This window comes from Cantharellus anzutake (genome assembly GCF_015039405.1).
Source record: "Cantharellus anzutake strain C23 chromosome Unknown EI90scaffold_32, whole genome shotgun sequence".
Taxonomy (NCBI): Eukaryota; Fungi; Basidiomycota; class Agaricomycetes; order Cantharellales; family Hydnaceae; genus Cantharellus; species Cantharellus anzutake.
In genome coordinates, this window is record NW_024066982.1 from 729,149 (window position 1) to 745,905 (window position 16,757).

Consider the following 16,757-nt stretch of genomic DNA (forward strand, 5'->3'; position numbering starts at 1 on the left):
CGAGAGGTAGGATATGTGAGTTTGGGCACCGTTCAGTCGTCTCTGGGGTAGGTCTGCTGCAATACTCCCGGTCTGTCCTCAGCCACGACGATTTCGAGGTGCAGGGCATTGAAATCACAGCTCCTAGAGGTCTGAGGTGCAGCTTCAGGCAAGTGATTGTGTCTGGGATCGATAAGGGCTGGTGGTTGGGAAAAAGTTATCGGCTAACTCGCTTGTTGCAGTCATGCGGCCACATGGATTCTATGCATCATCGATATCCTTGTTATGGTAACGCGATTGAGATGAGCTACCGCTAAGCTGCTAAGCTGCACCGTTTCAGCCTGCTTCGAGATTGAACTAATGCCATCTTCCGTGAAGAACGTTCGTGCTGGTCCTGATTCTATTGGTGTGTCGTTGTGCACGCGCATATACTATACGGTACTAGGGGTCGGATTCTCTTAGTAGTCTACGTGCATACCGCGGTGGATTGGACTGGTTCTGGCCCACAGCGCGACAACCCCACTCGTGAGTACCGAATGATACCCCCGAAAGACCTGCTTCGCTTCAATGCTGCGACACGTAGTCAATACTAATCGCAGATCCGTTCCGATCCGTTGGGACTTAGCTTGCCGAGACAATCAAGCGCAGAACAGGGAGATTGGAAGAAACTCACATCGTGGACGCCTTATTGATGATTGCTGCTGGAAAAATGAATGAACTAGAAGCGGATGTGGATGAAATGTGACGAGGCAGCTAAAGAAAAAGATGATGAGGGCAAGATTCGAACTCGCAAACCAAAGACTGCGTGTCCCAGGTCACTCTGATTCATTACAAGTCTCAACTAATCTCCCTGTTGCAGGCACCTCGCACTCGCCGTTCACGATGATATCTGCATATTCAGTGGAGGTTGGTATATACGTCCAAGTGTCCATCTGGAAAGTCTGACGTCTATCAACTGACGCAAACCTCATCTCACGCTTCCGTCTCTGCGTGGGACACACCAACAAGCATCGGCCTTTGTGAATAATACGCCCAACATAATTGCGTACTCTGTCTGCAACCTTAGATATGATGTCCCTGGAATAATGGCGAAACTCCTTGCCTGGAGGAGGATAGGCTAGCGGCAAAATTAACATCATCGATCGCAAATATAAATGGAATATTGCGCACTTTTGAGAACAGGGCTAAGCTCCTCACGAATATTGATTGGAATCGTAAATACGGAGAGCGCAGCTTCGTGGACCATTCTGGATTTCCCCATACCCGACGGCTGGATGACTAATAGAGACAAATTCTATGATCTGTGACTTGGGCTGTACCCGGCGCTTGACTGCCAATGCTCATTCAATATCTCGATAAGCAGCTTGTGTCTCTCTCCTCGATAAGGCTCTTGAAATGCTGACCGAAGACCTGACGCAACTTGTCAGGCAGATGAGGAACTCAAAGATAAACCCGCGAATACTTGAAAGCCCGCCACTCTCCTGATTGATAAGATCCGTCATATCGTAGCTTTGAATAGGTCAAGGCACGCTGCCTTAGTCGTGCGGTGGATGTTTCGGCGCGGATGCACCATTCTCAGTACTAAACTTGGGGGAGAGTGCTCACGCTTGTGAAAGCTCGAAGGACCCTCGACAACCCCCTTCTCTCTTCTCCCTGACTCCTGCCTCTTCTTCTTCACCGCACTAGCCATCAAAGTCTTACTACCGCTGTTCAAACTCCCACTAGAGCTCCTAGGTCTTCCTTTTTTCGTTTGGGATAAGGATATGGTGGGTGACGCGCTGCCTCTTCGTTATTATTGCCGTAGTGTTGATTGGGGACCTAATGCCAATGCGTGACAATTTGTGTCGTGTATAAATTACCTCGGAGAGTTGTCACTTCAGCCTACGCAGTGGTTTAAGCCGAAGGGCGGTATTGGCACGACGATTCTGCGATCCTTCAAACCACGTAAGCACTTTTACTTTCATTTTCTCACCTCTTCCCTCCAAATCCCTCGCTCCTCGTCTCATCCCCGCTCCCATCTTCCCGTTTGCGCGTGCACACATGACTGACGAATAATATTCCCTTCAAACAAAACAGCCGCTTCCGTCCTAATGACCCGAAACCAGACGGTCTACCCTCCATTCAAGTAAAACTAGGCTTTCTCATGCTTCACCCTCTGCCGCTTCCGGGGCACTCCTACCACAGCTTTCCAGTCCATCCTCCAAATCCAGAGCGATACTGAATCAGAAAATGAACAAATTTTCGCCAGACCACCTACGCAGGGCTTTGGAACGATCCGTTTGTTGACAAGTCCTCAGTCGAGTCTTAAGCGGGCCATCGTGGATTGAACTGGTCCTTAATGACGGTGGTCTTGACCTTCCTCCCGCCAAACTCGAGCGATACGTATTTGTGAGCGCCGGATGGCAGAGCAATGAAAGAAATGAGGTGGGAATGAAGGTAGAGAGAAGTAGGTACGTATGGATCATTCTTGCCGTTAGGAGCGGGTTAGCTTGTACAACCTAATATTTGAACCTTGAGTATGGAAAGAGGGAACTCCCCATCTATAGTGATGATCTGATATGCCAGACTTGTCAGAAGCCGAGTACATTGAAGAGGTGGACTTCCGTTGATCGAGCGGCGGAGCATGGGATCGTTGATTAGTTGCAGTTAGCTTATTATGGTGGTCAGTGGTTGCTGGCGTTGTTGTTGTTGATAAGAGAGCAAAGAGAGAGATAGATTGATGTGGAGTATATCAAATGCTATATATAACTTTGTAGATGCTTGTGACCTGCTGAAGGACAAAGAACCGGGGGGGGTGCATGCGTACAGGCGCGTCGGACATAGGAAGTATCTGGTAGCGATACTAGGCACACAGCATTCAGCCAATTCACACCGAATATACTGAGGTGAGACTTCTAACCAATCAGAGGGACTTGGGAATCGCGCCTCGAGTTGCTGGTGAGGTAGCGAAGTGGTCAAACGCGCTGGAATTAGGTTATCTAATGCATCCAGTCTTCGGTTCGCGAGTTCGAATCTCGCCCTCATCATCTTTTTTCTTTGGCTGCCTCGTCACATTTCATCCACGTAGTTCATTCATTTTGTCAATAAGGTGTCCGCGATGCGAATTTCTTCCAATCTCCCTGTTCTGCGCTTGATGGTCTTGGCAAAACGGATCGGAACGGATGTGCAGTTAGTATTTTCTATGTGTCGCAGCATTGAGGCAAAGCGGGCTTTTCAGAGGAATGTTTGGGTATCATTCGGTACTCACAAGTGGGGTTGTCGCACTGTGGGACTGGGGGGCCAGAACCAGTCCAATCCATCGCGGTATGCACGCAGACAACGACATACCAATAGGATCAGGACCAGCACGAACGTTCACGGAAGATGGCAGTTCAATCTCGAAGCAGGCTAAAGCGGTGCAGCTCAGCGATAGCTCATCTCAATTGCGTTACCATAACAAGGATGAGGCATAGAATTCATGTGGCCGCATGACTGCAAAAAGTGAGTCAGCCGATAACTTTTTCCCAACCAGCTACAATAACACCAGCCCTCATCGATCTCAGACACGATCACTGACACTTGCCTGCAGCTGCGCCTCGGACCTCTAGGAGCCGTGATTCCGATGCCCTACGCCTCAAAATCGTCGTGGTTGATCCTGAACCGGGAATATTGCAACCAACCTACTCCAAAGACAGCTCAACGATCATGGGGCATGCTACACTCCTCACAGACTCTCATATCCTACCTCCTCTTGGCATCCTCAGTGATCATACACAACTCTACCGAAGAAATCTTCTCGAGATTCATGGTCACAACCGTTGGGATAGATTGATTGGGGAGTAAGCAAACATAGAACAAGGCAGGGAGATGAAACTAGGAGATGGTCCTACTCTCAACTCGTGAGGTGCCAGTGACGGTGGGCTGTTTTGAAATGATTGTCAGTCTTATTGAAACAACAGTTTCCTGATACTCACTACTCAGCCATGAGGTTTGGCTGTCCTTGAGGTGCTGGTTTTGGTACCTCCACTGGGCCCAGCCTCCACCCAAGACACCTGGAACGCAGTAGACATTAGCTCATGAGCACTGAAGTGAAAAGGCGGGGTGCATCCGTGTGGTCGTTAGCAGGTGTTACCACCACAGTTGTGGTTTTCGTCACCGTAATGATCAGACGCTAGCACTCAAAGCGTCAGAGGTTGTTCAAGACAAAGACATAATTTTCCACTTGTGGGGGAGGATTCGTATGCGGCTCCATATGCTTCTTAATTATCGATCAGAGGAGAAGTATGTGAAGAACGCAGCCAATGCTGTTGACAGTATGTTGACCTCGAGTAACGGATGCAAAAATTCGGAAAAATGTCTCCGGGCCCTGTGCTTCGATGATGTTGTCCGCTGCCTGACAGACCACCTAGGTTCTGGATCACCCTACTCTCACGTTCTCGGTATAGCGCTCATGGCTAGCTTGTGTATTGTTTCTTCAACGGTTTTTTCCTTACATGACTTTGGACAGAGGGCTTTATTTATGTGCTAATAGTGGGGAACTGGATGGCGGAATCAGGATTCCGTCGAATCGTCGATGAGCGGATTGATGTGCACGTTACGGAGCCATCTGTATGTCTAATAGGGTGCTAACAAGCATGCCTCTTTCTGTTCCTTTCTGGGGCCTTATTATTGTTGAGCGGTTTTTTGTCATCCTAGTGGTCCTTCCTTTCTGCTAAAATACTTGGGTACGATGCGCTCCTTGCCCTGGTCGTCAGCTCGACTTTCTAGCCTGAGCATGATCGGCTTATCATTGACTGGCACAATTTCACCCGAGATTCACACTTTACCAAGAATGCGGCGTCCGCGCACCCAACCGATACAGTATATATTGTGCTAGCCGGAGTCACGCTGAACAGTACAACCCCCGATAAATTCAACCATTGTCAATTATATAATGCGTGCATATAGGCAGGCCTGTACGTACTACAAGCACTACAATTTGGCGTATACTGGCCAACTCGTAGCGTCACCTCTACTTCTGAGGATACTATTCAGCTAGCAATGTTGATGCGCACGCACCCGATCACCTCAGCTCTGGCGTGACCTTTCACTTGTCTCGTGAGGAGTCAATATCGCCAACGACCAAGTAGTTTACTTTCCGCTGGCCTGAGCCTCCTCTGACGGCCCCCAAGCGACTGACAAGGACAGAAGTAACCCTGGCTTGATGCTCACGCACGTTCAACACTCACGCACAACTTCATTTCGCCGTCAGCGGCGAGATATTGCTTGTGTCTCGGCAAGTATCTCTCGCCACCCCGAATGTCGGAACCAGGTTTGAAATTCCAACACTCGTCCAGTAATCTTACCTTTCAACGTCGAAGCCCTACGTTTAACAGCCGATCGCGCTTGTATTGCCAAAGCAGAACAGCACCTCGTGAGTGGATGTGTCATCTTCTATGAAGCGACGGGTTTCTTCTGCCGCTGCCCTCAGCCCCATCATCTCCTTGTCGAAGGCTTCTATATAACCGTCCATCGATCCATTCCTCCTTAGTCGATCCGTTCTTCTCTCCTATCCCCAGTCAGGAAGAGTACCCTACCGACGATTGGTATGAGATTCGTGCCTTGGCCGATATCAGAGATCTTCACAACATCCTAAAAAGGCATGGAGGTGAATTAAAACACCGAAAACAAAACAAACAGTTGACTGGTATGAGTGTGTACCACGAAGTGAGGAAGTGAAGCCTGATGACATCTTCGACCATGTCAGCAAGAGAAATGAACTTATGAACTTATGAAACACAAAATGCACAAGATGTCAAAGACGAATTAGGCAAAACATAGATGTCAGGATTGGTTGATCCCCAGATTGCATTCACCCACTCAACACTCTCAAGCATAGGTGGAGAACTTCAGTTCCATGAATGAGTCCGAGCATATTCAACCAGCATGTTAAAACTTACTGTTTCGCCTCGAACACGGTGCAGATCAGAACGGATCTGATACGAATATCGTGAACGAACCGCTTACGTGCTTGATCTCTTTCTCGATTTTGTGACTGGTTAGGTCAACCAAGGCATAACTAGTTACGCCAATACTCCACACATCGAGAACATCCAAAGGCTACTGAATTAGTAGAAGGGCAACATGCCATCAGCTCAGCTCTCCAATGAGAGTCTTTGTTCCTTCTCTCACCCTTTGCCAAATGCAGAAAAGGACCATGCAAACCCGATGGCGGCAAAAATGAACAGACCAAGTCGATTGACTGCCGAAAGGACAGGCTTGATAGATTCTACGTTGATGTTAGGTGGATATGGCTGGAAAGCAATATTCGTTAGTTCGGCGGGCTTTGGTGCGCTGTGCACAATATCGTGGTTACTGGGAAATTACAACAGAAATTATTACAAAGGTCGTGAAGATATGAAACTTGGACCTACGCATATGAGAGGGGATGCACAGCACTCCTTCAGAGTCACCGAGGCCGAAAGCCTTACCCTCGGGCCTTGTCCCCTCGCCTCCAGCACCCTCGTCCAGCCTGCGCTACTGCAGCCCCAGGGTGTAGCGCGGGTCCAGGCGTTAGATGTGCTGGATCCAATGCATCGTTATCATAATCTTACCGCGCACAAAAAGAAATTGTTTACAACGTCAGAATTTCCAAATTCGGGTGCTTCCCAGCTCCAAATAACTCACCCGATAATTGTGCATCCTTGATGATGACATCTTTCCCCGAGATGGGGTCCCGGACGGTGTATTCTCCAGCCTCTTTCTTCAGTCTGTCGACCCTGTGCGCAGTAGCCTTAGCCATGACTCCGTTTCTCCCCTCTTGCCGTTTGGTCCTGTGGACCAGTTTGGGGATGCGGACACGGTTGCTATTTTTGTTATTGGCTGGAACAAGGTGGGGAAGGGCGAGGCTTGTGTTCAACAGGTGACTCGATCTGACCCTCGCTTGGCGCTATGTCTGTGCCGTTAGCACCATCATCAGTACTCGATTGGTTATGGCGACGGTCTTGCTGCCCAAGGAACGCCTGGACGTTTGGAACTTTGTTTTGTCCGTTGTATCGTCCCCCACACTGGTAAGCTTGAGGGGCCAGGAGATAGTTTGGAGTGCGCATGGGCCGCCGATTAGAAACGTTCTCGCTGTGAGGCGAAAGAATTAGGACTGACCGGCGTGAGAACTTAGCGTGCCGAATCCATGGTCCGCCGTTAATTGCACTGGAGCAGACAGATTCCAAAGATGCCACCGAAAGAGTGTCCAGAGTAGATACGAGTGTGCGACCTTCTTTAGTACGTCAAAAGACATTCTAGGACAAGAGCGAGATGGACGTTTCAGAGCAGGACGGAAAGGTGTATCGTGACGAAGAACTTGACACTGATTCATAGGCCCATGCTGGACTTAAGGGATACTAGGGTTGGAGATAATTTTTGCATTCTGAGTGCCATACTTATTAATAAACACTTTGGTGACGCACGGCAATGAAGACAGGGTGGTTGAGCCGATACCAGTATTAGGTAACTAACGCCTCTATCCTACGCATCAGCTCATCATCATCGACAAATGGACCGCCGAAATAAACGGGAACTTGTGTCATGTAATCCTCATCATCCTCTAAATATTTATCAAACACCTCCGCAGCACCCGAAGCTGCAAAGACCCGGGCAACAGCTAGATGGAGATGGCAAATCTGAGGATCAGGTAATCCAATCAGATCGCCGCCAGTTCCCTTTCCAAATTCTATTTCGTCGCCATCCTTGAGAGGAATAGTGGCTGACACGTTCGCCGGTCGAACCTCTCGGAAACGATATTTCCACTGCTTAACACGTTGTGTCAGGATGCGGACCGTATAGCGTCAAAAACTCACCCTATGATCGACTAACCTGGCCTCAATTCCCCAAGCTAGTGTCTTTTCCATTGATTCGTGGGCCGATAATCCGATATTGATGGCATTGGAAGGATGGTTTATGAATCGCTGGATAAACTCTGCTTTCACCATCTGACCAGTAAATACCTCAATCGCATGATGTGTATGTGTCTAAATGACGCATATATCAGTCAAAAAAATATGCCGGGAATCGTATCTACCTTAGAATGAGCGGAGAATGGGATGATGTGCGCGCAGCGGGGCCGTATAACCCTATCCTTCCCAAAGAAAGGATAATTGGAAACAGGGCAATGACTCCCATCGCGAAGAAAGATCTGAATAATGTTATCAGTGGATTTTCCGGTCATGGCCAGCGGTAGTAAAAAATGTACCAGGTCTCTCAAAGCCGATTGACTCTGACAAATAGTGGCTGACTCTAACAATGATGTAATCTCCTCTATATGCTTAGGATTGGGTGTAGGGTGTATGCTCTCTTGAGGAGTCCTTTTTCCACCTGGATTCCTGACTTAGAACAACAGGATTTAGAGTCACAAGAACCGATGGAGATTGCGTCATACAAGCAATAACAAGATGAGACAAGTAGTAGCTGGCAAGAGCCGTGAGACCCTTCGCATTTCCATCATTTTGGCCAAGTTCTTGATGCACAGTAGCTGCCCAATCATACGGACTAGCAGAGCGATCACCATCCAGGGCATGGACTTGAACAAAACATTCAATAAAAATTATTACGGTTATTTAAAGGACATCACCGAGGTCTGTCACAACCGAAATTTTGCACTTTGCCAGCTCCACCAATAATTCTCGAGCCATTGTTTGTGGAGATGGGGAGTGCTCTATCAGAGCCTGCAGAAGTTTGTGGGCTGGTACGTCGAAAGTCGAAGTTTCTGCCCCGACCCGTCTGGCAAATCCCAGTGGCGGATTTTCCACAGCATTGTATTGCCCCCCATCAACACCAGGAGTTCCAGGACGTAAGACTCTAAAGGATGGTCTGGGATCATCACGGAGATGATGATGAAGGAATGAACTCGAGAATCGCGGCTCGAAGTTCTCCGGAGCCGATTTCACATCAGAGGTTGGCACTGCCGGATAGTTCCCTCGATCGATCTGTATGTGTTGTAAACGGAGCACTCATACCTTCTATAGAACTGGGGTCAATGTATCATTAGTTATACATCAAAATGTAGTTGTGGTATTCGACAGGCTAGATATCACTCCCAACATGGTCTCGAAAAGCGTTAACACTCAAACGCAACGGAGGTCCGTCTCACGTAACACGTTGGCCCGGTCGTGTGGCGTCTCAAAGACCGAGCATCGCCAATAACACATAGGTGGAACCGTCCTCAGCGTTAATATCTCCGTTCCATCCTATCCACCCTTTTCCGTATCGCGTCATTGCAACAGGCACCAAATCTTTCTCGACAGGGTCAGGATCAAAGACGAAACTTTCAACACAAGAATCCTCTCCCGGACGGTACACTGCGTCGAAGGCCTCAACTCCAGAGAGACTGACAGCTTTCATCGAGTAGGAAGCTAGAAGTGACGCTGAGGCGGGAGATCCAAGTGCATGATGGAATCGTTGAAGAAAGTGAGTGCTGCGATAATAACCCCCAAGTCGCCATGGAAGACCAAGTTTCTCGCCAAAGAATTTCTTCATGCTTGAATCATTCATTTCGCTCGGAATCATGCACCCAAACACGACGCGCCCACCATTTCGCGCATAGGAGAGAAGAGCATTAAGGACCCCCACAGACGTTTTCTTCTTGCAGATCGATGGCTCCACTACGAGCACTGCATGAGGTGGAGGAGACTGCGCCAAAACAGCGCAGAGGGCCCCCTTACTCCCGCAAGTTTGAACGAAAGCAGCGGCATTCAAGTCGTGAAGGAATGGTTGATAATAAGAACGTCCGGCGAGTTTCCAATCAGAGGGCCCGGCATCAAATAACGCGACCGTTGGACGTTTCTCGTCTTTTGTTCCACGAAGAGTGAAATTGAGATTGGGAACGCAGTATAACGGCACTAACTCACCAAGTCGTTTCGGCGGCGCACACACCTCAGTGCGATGCTCTTCCCAATCCTAACGAGGTGGCAAAACGCTTCAATATCGTAGAACTGCTGCACTCAGGGAATCACTAACCTGCTTCTGATGCACAGAGCTTGCTGATCGACGTTGGAAGCATCTTCCAATCCCTTCCGTCTTTTCGCAGCCTTGCAGCGAGCAAAGTCTGTGTGCCTTCATTCGAAAGACTGGACTGAGCAGCGTTGTAGTGTAGAGGCTCTTAGAGAGCGTCGAGAACGAGTTAAAGATCGAATGTTGAGCAGCTGTTTCCGTTGCCTTACGGAATGCAGGAGGGTTACAATGTTTGCCCAGATTTCGATGTATCAAACCACGCAAACCCCCAAGCCTCAAGCTATTATAACGTGTGGCACACAGCCAGGGCCGTCCGCCCTTCTGCGACCAAATATGACCACTCATCAACAGGCTCCCGTTGGTGCTGCTCCTAACAACCCCAAACCCACAGGAATGATGTGCCAAGACGTTCATAAATGTAAATGGTATTTAATTTCCCACGATGGTTGCTTGTACATGTTGAATAGCACTTGAGTACTAGAGGAATCGATATCGATAACATTCAACTAAAGAGGTGTGTCCCTCAGCAAGGTTTCAGTTCTTTTCAGTTCTCCGTTGATAAAAAATTGTAACTTTTCACATTCGGTTTGATTGAGCGAAGGAGAGGAAGGATTGAATTCGTCAGCATGATCATCGGATCCAGAGGAAGCAACAACGAATGCTTGGGGAGGGTTGAATGTCATCATCTGTCATTAATTCAACCCAGTAGGGCAGGGCGGATGTGCACCACTTTACTGGCCCAACAGTAGGGAAAAGAACATGGCGGAGGAAATAACGGGGAGCGAACTGTATGTGTGATTTGAGACAGTGGTGTGCCTAACACGTCCAGGATGAGGAGTGGGGTGGAAAGACGCTATACCGGTTTCGAGTATACATTATTATGAAGTCATAGAGGCTGGAGTCCTGCCTAACGATGAACATCGTAGATACTGAAACAGTGGGAATCTGGACAGATCGATGCCAAAGTTGCATGTTGAATCGATTTCGCGGACAAGAGCTAGGTGCTCCGGTGAGACGTAAGAACGATGACAAAGAAAATAGTAGGAACGTAATGAAGAGAGAATATAAATGGAAAATAACCAAGCCGTCAGTAGTTACGTAATGTGGGCCAGGAAGCGAAAGCTACTATACTGGGGTTCCAATAAAGTGAGACTGCACGGATCAGGGGATATGTCAATGTTCTCTGTTCCTGGGTGCAAGTTGGCGGAGTGTGGCCAGGGTAGAGGCTGGTCACCTACCTATGGATAGGGTGACTCGCCTCCGGACGTGCTATCGCATGGCATTCTAAATCAGAGGCGACACAAGGTTTGGGAACGAGACGCATCCATTTAGATGAGCATATGTATATGAGGTCAGTCTTGGCAGTGAGTGCATGGTTCACAAGCTGAAACGTGATAGTGTAATTGAGGTGCATGACTCTGACAATCCTAGAATGCCGTTGATCTTCAGTCGCGCTGCTTTGAGATGTTGGCATTCTTGCATGCCCTATTTATCTCAGGCACACCCATAAGAGATAGTCCATTGTTACTGTGTTAACGTCCTTGCCAAACACGAAGACATATTCGTGTGGACACGGGGCCTGCACCGGTGGATAGTTCTCTTTGTATGTGTTGTAAACTAGTACCTCCCATCAATGTGTTAGTCATACAGAGGCATTCGATAGGCTAGATATCACCAACTCCCGACACTCATGACAAAACGACTGGCCTGGTCGTGTGACGTCTCAAAGACCAAGCATCGCCAATAACACATAAGTAGAACCATCCTCAGCATTAACATCCCCATTCCATCCGATCCATCCTTTTTCGTACCGCGTCATTGCAACAGGCACCAAACTTTGGTCGACAGAGTCAGGATCAAAGACGAAACTTTCAACATGAGAATCCTCTCCCGGACGGTACACTGCGTCCGAGGCCTCAACTCCAGAAAGACTGACAGCCTTCATCGAGTAGGAAGCTAGAAGTGACGCTGAGGCGGGAGATCCAAGTGCATGATGGAATCGTTGAAGAAAGTGAGTGCTGCGATAGTAACCCCCAAGTCGCCATGGAAGACCAAGTTTCTCGCCAAAGAATTTCTCTGCGATTGAATCGCTCATTTCGCTCGGAATCATGCACCCAAACACGACGCGCCCACCATTTCGCGCGTAGGAGAGAAGAGCATCAAGATCTTCCGCAAACGTTCCCTTCTTGTAGATCGAAGGTTCCACCACGAGCACCGCATGAGGTGGAGGAGACTGCGCCAAAACAGCACAGAGGGCCCCCTTGGTTCCGCAGGTTCGAACGAAAGCAGCGGTATTCAAGTCGTGAAGGAATGGTTGATAATAAGAACGTCCGGCGAGTTTCCAATCAGGGGGCCCGGCATCAAATAACGCGACCGTTGGACGTTTCTCGTCTTTTGTTCCACGAAGAGCGAAATTGAGATTGGGGACCTAGGACCCCAGTATAACTAACTCACCGACTTCTTTCGGTAGCGTACACACTCTGCGATGCTCGCTCCAATGCTAACGATGCGGCGGAACACTTCCATATCGTAAAACTGCTGCACTAGAGGGTTACTAACCTGCCTCTGATGCGCAGAGCTACAATAAAGTGCGGATCGACATTGAGAGCAGCGTCGAAGCCCTTCTGTCTTTTCGCAACCTTGCAGTGAGCAAATTTTATCTACCTTCATTCGGAAGACTGGACTGAGCAGAGTTGTAGTGTAGAAGCTCTCGGAGAGCGTTTAGTTTTGAGCGGCTTTTTCCGGAATGCTGGCACTAGTGTAACGTGTTGGTGCAAGGGTCATCCGTTTTTCTGCGGCCAGACGTGACCATTCATCATCAGGCACCCATTGGTGCTGCTCCTAATGGCACCAAAACCATAAAAATAATGTGCCAGGACGGTAAGCTCGTAACCATCGCGGGAACGTTCAAAATAGAACAAGTGTGTATGTTGAATCGAACAATTTACAAGTGGGTCCTCTCTAATATACATTAGTAGCCTAAATGCCTTTGATCTTACCGCGAAACTCGCTGGGACCGTCCGGTCCACAAGGGGGCGGTGCGAACTTGCCTTATGAAAACTCAAAACTACCAGGATGAGACTACCTTGAGCTGAAGAAAAGTTGATCGTGTGGGTGGCGACATGAAGCAACAGCTACTTACGGATGGAGCCGTATACTGACATTTCCATTTGGGTTATTATTACGCGTCATGGAGACGATAGAGAATGATGATCAAGACCATAAGAAGTGGGGTTTTAAAGACTCTGGAGCAGTGGCGGCCCCAGTCCTCTTGTGCAGGAGAACCAGAGAAAGCCCAGTATTACACTTCGGCATGATAGTAGCCCAGTTCAGCTGGATGCTTGTTGAGACGAGAATAGACGCCGTGCGCTGGAGCCCACAACGTAGCGAGTATCCATGGAAGCAATGGGAATTAAAACCTCGGTGGCAAGAATAGACGTCGTGCGCCAGTGCCCATGCAAGTGTCCGCGGAAGTAAAATGGGCGACCAGTGGCAGGTTCAACTGGCATAATTGCACGGTCGTCGATTCTTAGTTTCAAAAACTTTGACCTCGCCGCTCCCGAGCTCCGTAACACGGTGCCTCCAGAAGCTCATTCCATCCCGCCAAAGCATGCCTTGCAATTACGCGAAAACATTATCCCACGTTATTTGTTTTTGTTTGCACCGAGGATTGACCAGACCTCTTCATTTACCAATAAGAAGAGGACTTGATAACACTTCCATCATCACGAAAATTGGACAGGCAACTGGAGCACCTGAAGCATGTGGGAGCGCCAGTCCGATGTTCGTGATCATGATGTGGACCTCAAAGCTCTAGCAGGAGTTTTAATGAATAGAACGATCTCGAGAGGAGTAAGCACCTTTATAGAGGCAACTTCCCTTACTAGATCAGCACCAGCAGTGCTAGAGATGTATTATCCAACTTCAGGTGCCCGGCCCATCGTGTCTCAGTTCTAGGCTACAAGCCTGCCACGGAAATTAGAAACAGTCCCAACAGGTTTACATTATTACGGCCAGAAGCCACCAAAGAGATGCAAAAATGCCGAACCCCTTCAATTCGATAAGGATCAATCCATGAGCAAAGATGACTTTATAGTAGGAAAAACTCTGGTTAGGAGCCTCCATGCTGGGACATGTTCAAGCAGATTACTTCAGTGCTTCGATCGTCACTCTACGGATTGAGGCTTGTCCTTGCAGCCTCTAATAGACTATATACACGCATCGTGTATGTTTCCCCTTCCACACTGGCACGGCCGCCTCATCACGACGTCACGCCGGTGGCGAGCCTACGCGGGCCCTCTAGAAACAATCCCAGGGCTTGCTTGGTTGACAGGTAAAACGTATAACTCGGCAATATTGACGTGAGGAGGCCGAGATGCGGCCCATACAACCTCTTCGGCGACATCTTCGGCGACCACTGAAACTCGTCAACCTATGCTCCGTTGATCATTGTACACTCAGAACTTACGTGGTTCCAACCCTTCGTAAACTTTGTCTGCTGCTGTTTTGTTCCCCCGGTAGCGAACGACGGAGAATTCTGTCCGTGAGTTGACATCAATATCGTCAGAAGTTGGCAAGCGGACAAGATGACCAGCTTACCGGTCTCGACCAACCCAGGCTGGATTTCCGTAACTCGGATGGGAGTATCTACAACCTCACGGAGCAATGATCCCGTAAACGCTTTTACGGCGTGCTTTGTAGCACAATAGATCGCTCCGCCCGCGTACGGCTCCCGCCCCGCAACGCTGCCAATATTGATGATATGACCAGATCGCTTCTGCTTAAAATCTAATCCGGAGCTCTCAAGCCGACCATGCCCGCAATGGATTTGATGGCAAATGTACCTTTGATCAAGAGTTGAGTCACCGCGATCAAGCCGAATACGTTCGTATTGAACATCGCCTCCATGTCAGTCTCAGCGATCTCCCCGACTTTCTCCACTCCCAGTACGAATCCAGCATTGTTCACTGATCTCATTACACAGATTAAACAAACGCGATATAATCAATGCCCGTCCAAGATGAGCAAAGAGGGGAAATGGAATCAGATGACTTACCTAAAATGTCCACATTCCTCAGGTCGTTCGGTACTTTTTCCCAGAGCTTACCGACTGCTACTCGATCCGATACATCGAGCTGAACTGTAGCGAACTTTCCTCCAGCTTGATGACCGGATTGTTTGTGCGCTGCTTCACACGCTGCGGCTACGTTCTTCAGGGCTTCGGTTCTGCGAGCTGCGAGAATGATGTTGGACCCAGCCTGCAATTATAAATAATAGTGAGGGTTGGATCATGGGGAGTTATCTCATAAGGGAAGCAAAATGCGTATCGAGAATTAATGTGGAGTCGAAGCTTCCCAATGGCTTGTAGTCGTACCGATTCGGTAGTGCAGCGAATTGAAAATGCGAAATTGATATTGCGATAGCTTATCAACGTACCCTTGCAAAGAGAACAGCTGTAGCCTACATGACAGGAGATACGATGGGACATTTAGTGTTCCGCCATTAAGCCGTGGAATGGATCCCAAGAAACTCACAGCACCAATTCCTCCCGAGGCACCAGTGATCAGGACAATCTTGTTTTGTAATCTAGCAGCATTAAATATCGCAGCCATCTGTTGACGAATTATTATTGTGTGGGATGCGTGAACGAGCCAGCGACGGCTTCCAGGGATGGAATCAAGTCACCATCGCGTGACTGTCACGTAACTGTCACTGTGCTTGATCACTGATCGCTCGTCCCTTCGTTCTTTTTAGGCTAAGTGCCATGAATAATACGATTCCCCTCGACATTACAGCTCCCTTCATCCACACTGTACGGAAAACTTGACAGCTCGCCGCAGGAAAGAGCATCAGAGCCAACATCATCGATGCACCGAATTTCCTCAAGGCGGTAAGTAGCGCAACATCATGGTTTTCAACACTGAAGAATCGGGTTGCATCGCGCGGGACACTATGGCGCGATTAGAGGTGTGTGCGTTTTCAAGGAAAAAGGAGGCTCTTGTGAGCTTTCCAAGTCCTTCCTTATGATCTTCAGAGCTATCCCAGCGCTCCATTGGACATGGGGGATACCCATGACGATGGAACTTCAGTCTCTTGGGAGCTTGTTTCCGAATAGGCGTTTACTCCGGCGTTGCACGCCCAGGATGTGATTCTGGGGTATATTTCACAAACAGGTACCCCATTAACCATCTGCATGGTGCGCACCGGCTGGATGAGATAGGCGCTTTCGTTGGGGACGGACATCCTGGCTCTTCCCGTGTACAGATTGTTAGACTGAGCAAGCGCTCCAAGGCGTTATCAATGACGCCATTATGAATCGCAGGTACCTGCGAAACTTATTCCCATGAATCTCTTGGAGGGTTTCACGTCTGCTTCGAGAAATGAGCCGGTCTGACCAGAATGCCTGAGATGGTCCATGATATTGATAAACCGCGCGTTCTGTGGCGAAACACTCGTTTCGGATGCTCTGTGGACAAGTGGCACCTGCCGCCCAAACTATGCCCTCGCTGCAGCCACGTCGCGACTGCGCCCGAAGAGATGTACTCACATGTATAATTTCCAACCCATGCACGCTCGAATCATATTTATCACCAACCATCAACTCGTTGCTCGCGTTCCCAGTCGATGCTGAATGTGATTGATGACCGGGGGGATTAGAGTGATCCTTACAATTTCCCCTGATTTATCTCTCGCGACTTGGGCCCTGTCATACACGAGGACGCGTGTCTGTCGCTGGTCGCTAAATTGAACATCCGAAATCGTGGTGTGGTGTGGATGAGAGTGTCAGTCAGTGGCAGGGGTCATACTATATCTGG

The 16,757-nt window shown here is 48.8% G+C and overlaps 7 protein-coding genes and 1 non-coding gene across 8 annotated transcripts; 1 reads left to right on the top strand and 7 right to left on the bottom strand.

Moving 5' to 3' along the window:
* Nucleotides 1-32: 32 nt before the first annotated feature.
* On the bottom strand, nucleotides 33-1,669 carry EI90DRAFT_3017405 (uncharacterized protein; the record flags this gene model as incomplete). Its single annotated transcript, XM_039057094.1, has 8 exons — nucleotides 33-178; nucleotides 458-549; nucleotides 653-732; nucleotides 843-965; nucleotides 1,029-1,096; nucleotides 1,150-1,257; nucleotides 1,288-1,389; nucleotides 1,585-1,669. The coding sequence occupies 8 exons, from the start codon at nucleotides 1,667-1,669 to the stop codon at nucleotides 33-35; spliced, it is 804 nt and encodes a 267-aa protein (XP_038914728.1).
* Nucleotides 1,670-1,831: 162 nt separating this feature from the next.
* Nucleotides 1,832-2,730, bottom strand: EI90DRAFT_3063432 (uncharacterized protein; the record flags this gene model as incomplete). Its single annotated transcript, XM_039060728.1, has 2 exons — nucleotides 2,056-2,730; nucleotides 1,832-1,923 (listed from the first exon to the last, which is right to left on the bottom strand). A coding segment is annotated over exon 1 (237 nt), but the record flags the coding sequence as incomplete, so codon positions are not given.
* Nucleotides 2,731-2,915: 185 nt separating this feature from the next.
* EI90DRAFT_t144 lies at nucleotides 2,916-3,005 on the top strand. The gene has a single exon. It is a non-coding gene; the product is annotated as a tRNA-Leu (tRNA).
* A 3,419-nt stretch (nucleotides 3,006-6,424) lies between these two features.
* EI90DRAFT_3125510 (uncharacterized protein) lies at nucleotides 6,425-6,739 on the bottom strand (the record flags this gene model as incomplete). The annotated part of the gene is made up of 2 exons (XM_039063833.1): nucleotides 6,425-6,546; nucleotides 6,625-6,739. 2 exons carry the CDS (start codon nucleotides 6,737-6,739, stop codon nucleotides 6,425-6,427), a joined length of 237 nt encoding a protein of 78 aa, XP_038914730.1.
* Nucleotides 6,740-7,439: 700 nt separating this feature from the next.
* Nucleotides 7,440-8,624, bottom strand: EI90DRAFT_3125511 (uncharacterized protein; the record flags this gene model as incomplete). The annotated part of the gene is made up of 6 exons (XM_039063834.1): nucleotides 7,440-7,742; nucleotides 7,794-7,964; nucleotides 8,015-8,128; nucleotides 8,186-8,319; nucleotides 8,372-8,512; nucleotides 8,564-8,624. 6 exons carry the CDS (start codon nucleotides 8,622-8,624, stop codon nucleotides 7,440-7,442), a joined length of 924 nt encoding a protein of 307 aa, XP_038914731.1.
* A 306-nt stretch (nucleotides 8,625-8,930) lies between these two features.
* EI90DRAFT_3063446 (uncharacterized protein) lies at nucleotides 8,931-9,553 on the bottom strand. Its single transcript, XM_039060729.1, has one exon. The coding sequence runs from the start codon at nucleotides 9,496-9,498 to the stop codon at nucleotides 9,112-9,114; it is 387 nt and encodes a 128-aa protein (XP_038914732.1). The 5' UTR covers nucleotides 9,499-9,553; the 3' UTR covers nucleotides 8,931-9,111.
* A 1,897-nt stretch (nucleotides 9,554-11,450) lies between these two features.
* EI90DRAFT_3063450 (uncharacterized protein) lies at nucleotides 11,451-13,053 on the bottom strand. Its single transcript, XM_039060730.1, has 5 exons — nucleotides 12,848-13,053; nucleotides 12,670-12,783; nucleotides 12,502-12,627; nucleotides 12,397-12,442; nucleotides 11,451-12,333 (listed from the first exon to the last, which is right to left on the bottom strand). Exons 3-5 carry the CDS (start codon nucleotides 12,610-12,612, stop codon nucleotides 11,666-11,668), a joined length of 825 nt encoding a protein of 274 aa, XP_038914733.1. The 5' UTR covers nucleotides 12,613-12,627; nucleotides 12,670-12,783; nucleotides 12,848-13,053; the 3' UTR covers nucleotides 11,451-11,665.
* An 869-nt stretch (nucleotides 13,054-13,922) lies between these two features.
* Nucleotides 13,923-15,567, bottom strand: EI90DRAFT_2974048 (NAD(P)-binding protein). Its single transcript, XM_039055798.1, has 7 exons — nucleotides 15,477-15,567; nucleotides 15,379-15,402; nucleotides 14,999-15,200; nucleotides 14,787-14,909; nucleotides 14,542-14,730; nucleotides 14,411-14,479; nucleotides 13,923-14,359 (listed from the first exon to the last, which is right to left on the bottom strand). The coding sequence occupies exons 1-7, from the start codon at nucleotides 15,552-15,554 to the stop codon at nucleotides 14,229-14,231; spliced, it is 816 nt and encodes a 271-aa protein (XP_038914734.1). The 5' UTR covers nucleotides 15,555-15,567; the 3' UTR covers nucleotides 13,923-14,228.
* Between the last annotated feature and the right edge of the window lie 1,190 nt (nucleotides 15,568-16,757).